Below are 2294 nucleotides of genomic sequence, written 5' to 3' on the forward strand. Positions count from 1 at the left end.
TAAGCAGAGAGGCCAGGACGCGCCCTAGTTTGTGGGTAGTCTTGGGGACACTGGCGTGGACATTGTGGACTGGTCGCAATAGGCTGGTGATTGAGCATGTGATTTCATCTCGTGCGACTGACTCTATCTACAAACTGTGTGGTCTCTTACAGCTATGGAGACCGCTCAGCAAGTTATATGAAAAACAGGTATCATGGAGTCTGAGAGACAGAGATGGATGCTTATGTGAATGCAGGAAACCGTGCCTACCTCGAGCCTTTTCCATCATGTTGTTGTCGATGGCAACAACTGCCGATACTCCGAATGGTAAATGGGAATAATGTTGGAGACCAAACAAATAAGCCGAACACGACGTGTGCCAATGCTGTTCTTTGCCTTTCTCCGGGGGGTGCCAATCTCTTAAACTCAACAACTAACTGCGAAATGCTCTGCTGAACCTTGAACTGTTATACTTTGCTTCAGCTGGACCAACATAGCTCACCGTCGTGCAAGCAGTAAGCAATGTACCCCCTCCGTCCGAAAATACTCGTCGAAATAATTAATGTATCTAAATGTATTTTAGTTCTAGATACATTCATTTTTAAGCATATTTCTCCGACAAGTATTTTCGGACGGAGGGAGTGTTATGCTAGTTGGCACTCTCTCCTTCCTCCTCTAGAAATACTATAACTAACATGAACTCAAAAGGTTTGCGGCGAATATATGAGCGTGTTCTACCGATCAGTTCTGTTTATATACGTTTTTGCAGCTAGCTAAACCTGGATTCAGAACGTTCTTGTCACATCCTGACATTCCCCCCCAGAAATGTTCACCACCATTTACACGAACCGATATATGTTTGGTGGTATTACTAGTACTTGTACTAATATAGTAATATGAGATGCAGAAAAATAAGCACCGATATTTCTGATCACAGAGTAATTCGGTGATTATCAGTCTGTTCTTCTCTAGGAGGACAAAAAAACTCTGCTGTCCTGATCTTTTTGATATTATACCATCAGAGCAACAAGAGGAGTCTATTCTGAATTTCTGGCAAGGCCTTTCTAACGACATGCATATTCGAGTTACGCTTCCGTGGCGGCTTTTCTGCTCTTCTTCCTCTTGACCTTGCGCCGGATCTTACCGTCCACGGCATCCCCCCGCTGCGGCTGCGACGACGACGCCATGGATTCTGCTTCTGCAGCGGCGGCTTCGTCCTCGGCGGTGGGCTGCATCCCCCTCATGACCACCGCCGGGAACACCCAGTTGGACACGAAGTAGAAGAGCAGCATGACGGCACTGCGCACCCGCACACCACCACCAAAGTCAGAAAACAAAGCCACAAAACCAGAGCGCCAGCCGCGTACGTGGCACAGAGTTTACAGTCGCACTCGCCTGATCGGGATGAGCGAGGAGACGTCGCCGGTGTCGGCGGGCGAGCCGGGCACCAGCTTGGGCGCGAGGATCTCGCTCAGCTCCGGCGGCAGCGCACGGAGCCGCCGCGCACGCCGCGGAAGCATTGCTCCTGGACGCTGCGCGGTTGCTGCCGCTGCGCCACGGCGGGCGCCACTCCCAGCAGGCGCGGCGGCGGAGGCCAGGCGCCGGGAGCTTATCGTCAGGGTAGCCGCCTCCATGGAGACGGCACGTCACGATATCTTCGAGTTGGAGGAGTGCCTGCTTGGGTGAGGCGACGTCCCAATGCCTTCCGTTATGGATAAGGAACTCTGTCTCTGTGTTTTTCCGGCGTTCGGGAGTCTATTTGCCGGAAGAAATTGCGCCATAGTAGTTTATCACATACTACATATATTATTACATGATGAAACACTATAAACACTAGTTCATACTACATACTACATCAGTACTAGTACTAGAAGGGGTGGAGATCTCACGGCGGCGAGTTTGCGGCCATGGATGACGCCATGGAGGAGCTCAATCCTCCTCGCCGGAGCTACCGAGGTCGATGAACTTCTCCCTCTGCTCCTCGCGGATGCGCCGCCACTTGTCGTCCTTCTCCTTGGCGGCGAGGTTGGCCGCGACCGCCTGCTGGAACACGAGGTCTTCGAGCTCCTCGTGGTGGCGTCGGCGCTCCGCCTCCTCGCGCAAACTCCGCTCGACAATGGCGGCCGCGACTGCGTCGACATCGGCGACGAAGTCGTCCGGCCCGACGACTCCGCAGCTCCCGCTCGCGCTCGGTGTCGCTGCCGCCGCCGGATCTGCTCTCGGAGCAGCGTCCGGAGCTCCACATGCGGCCCCACATGGCGGCTGGAGGCGGAAGGGGCTCGCCGGCGGCGAGAAATGTGCGGAGGGGAATGGGG

The 2294-nt window shown here is 53.9% G+C and overlaps 1 protein-coding gene across 1 annotated transcript; it reads right to left on the reverse strand.

The window, feature by feature from the left end:
• Positions 1–876: 876 nt before the first annotated feature.
• LOC119322650 lies at positions 877–1693 on the reverse strand. Its single transcript, XM_037596141.1, has 2 exons — positions 1375–1693; positions 877–1278 (listed from the first exon to the last, which is right to left on the reverse strand). The coding sequence occupies exons 1-2, from the start codon at positions 1611–1613 to the stop codon at positions 1065–1067; spliced, it is 453 nt and encodes a 150-aa protein (XP_037452038.1). The 5' UTR covers positions 1614–1693; the 3' UTR covers positions 877–1064.
• Between the last annotated feature and the right edge of the window lie 601 nt (positions 1694–2294).

Source organism: Triticum dicoccoides, chromosome 1B (genome assembly GCF_002162155.2).
Source record: "Triticum dicoccoides isolate Atlit2015 ecotype Zavitan chromosome 1B, WEW_v2.0, whole genome shotgun sequence".
Lineage (NCBI taxonomy): Eukaryota > Viridiplantae > Streptophyta > Magnoliopsida > Poales > Poaceae > Triticum > Triticum dicoccoides.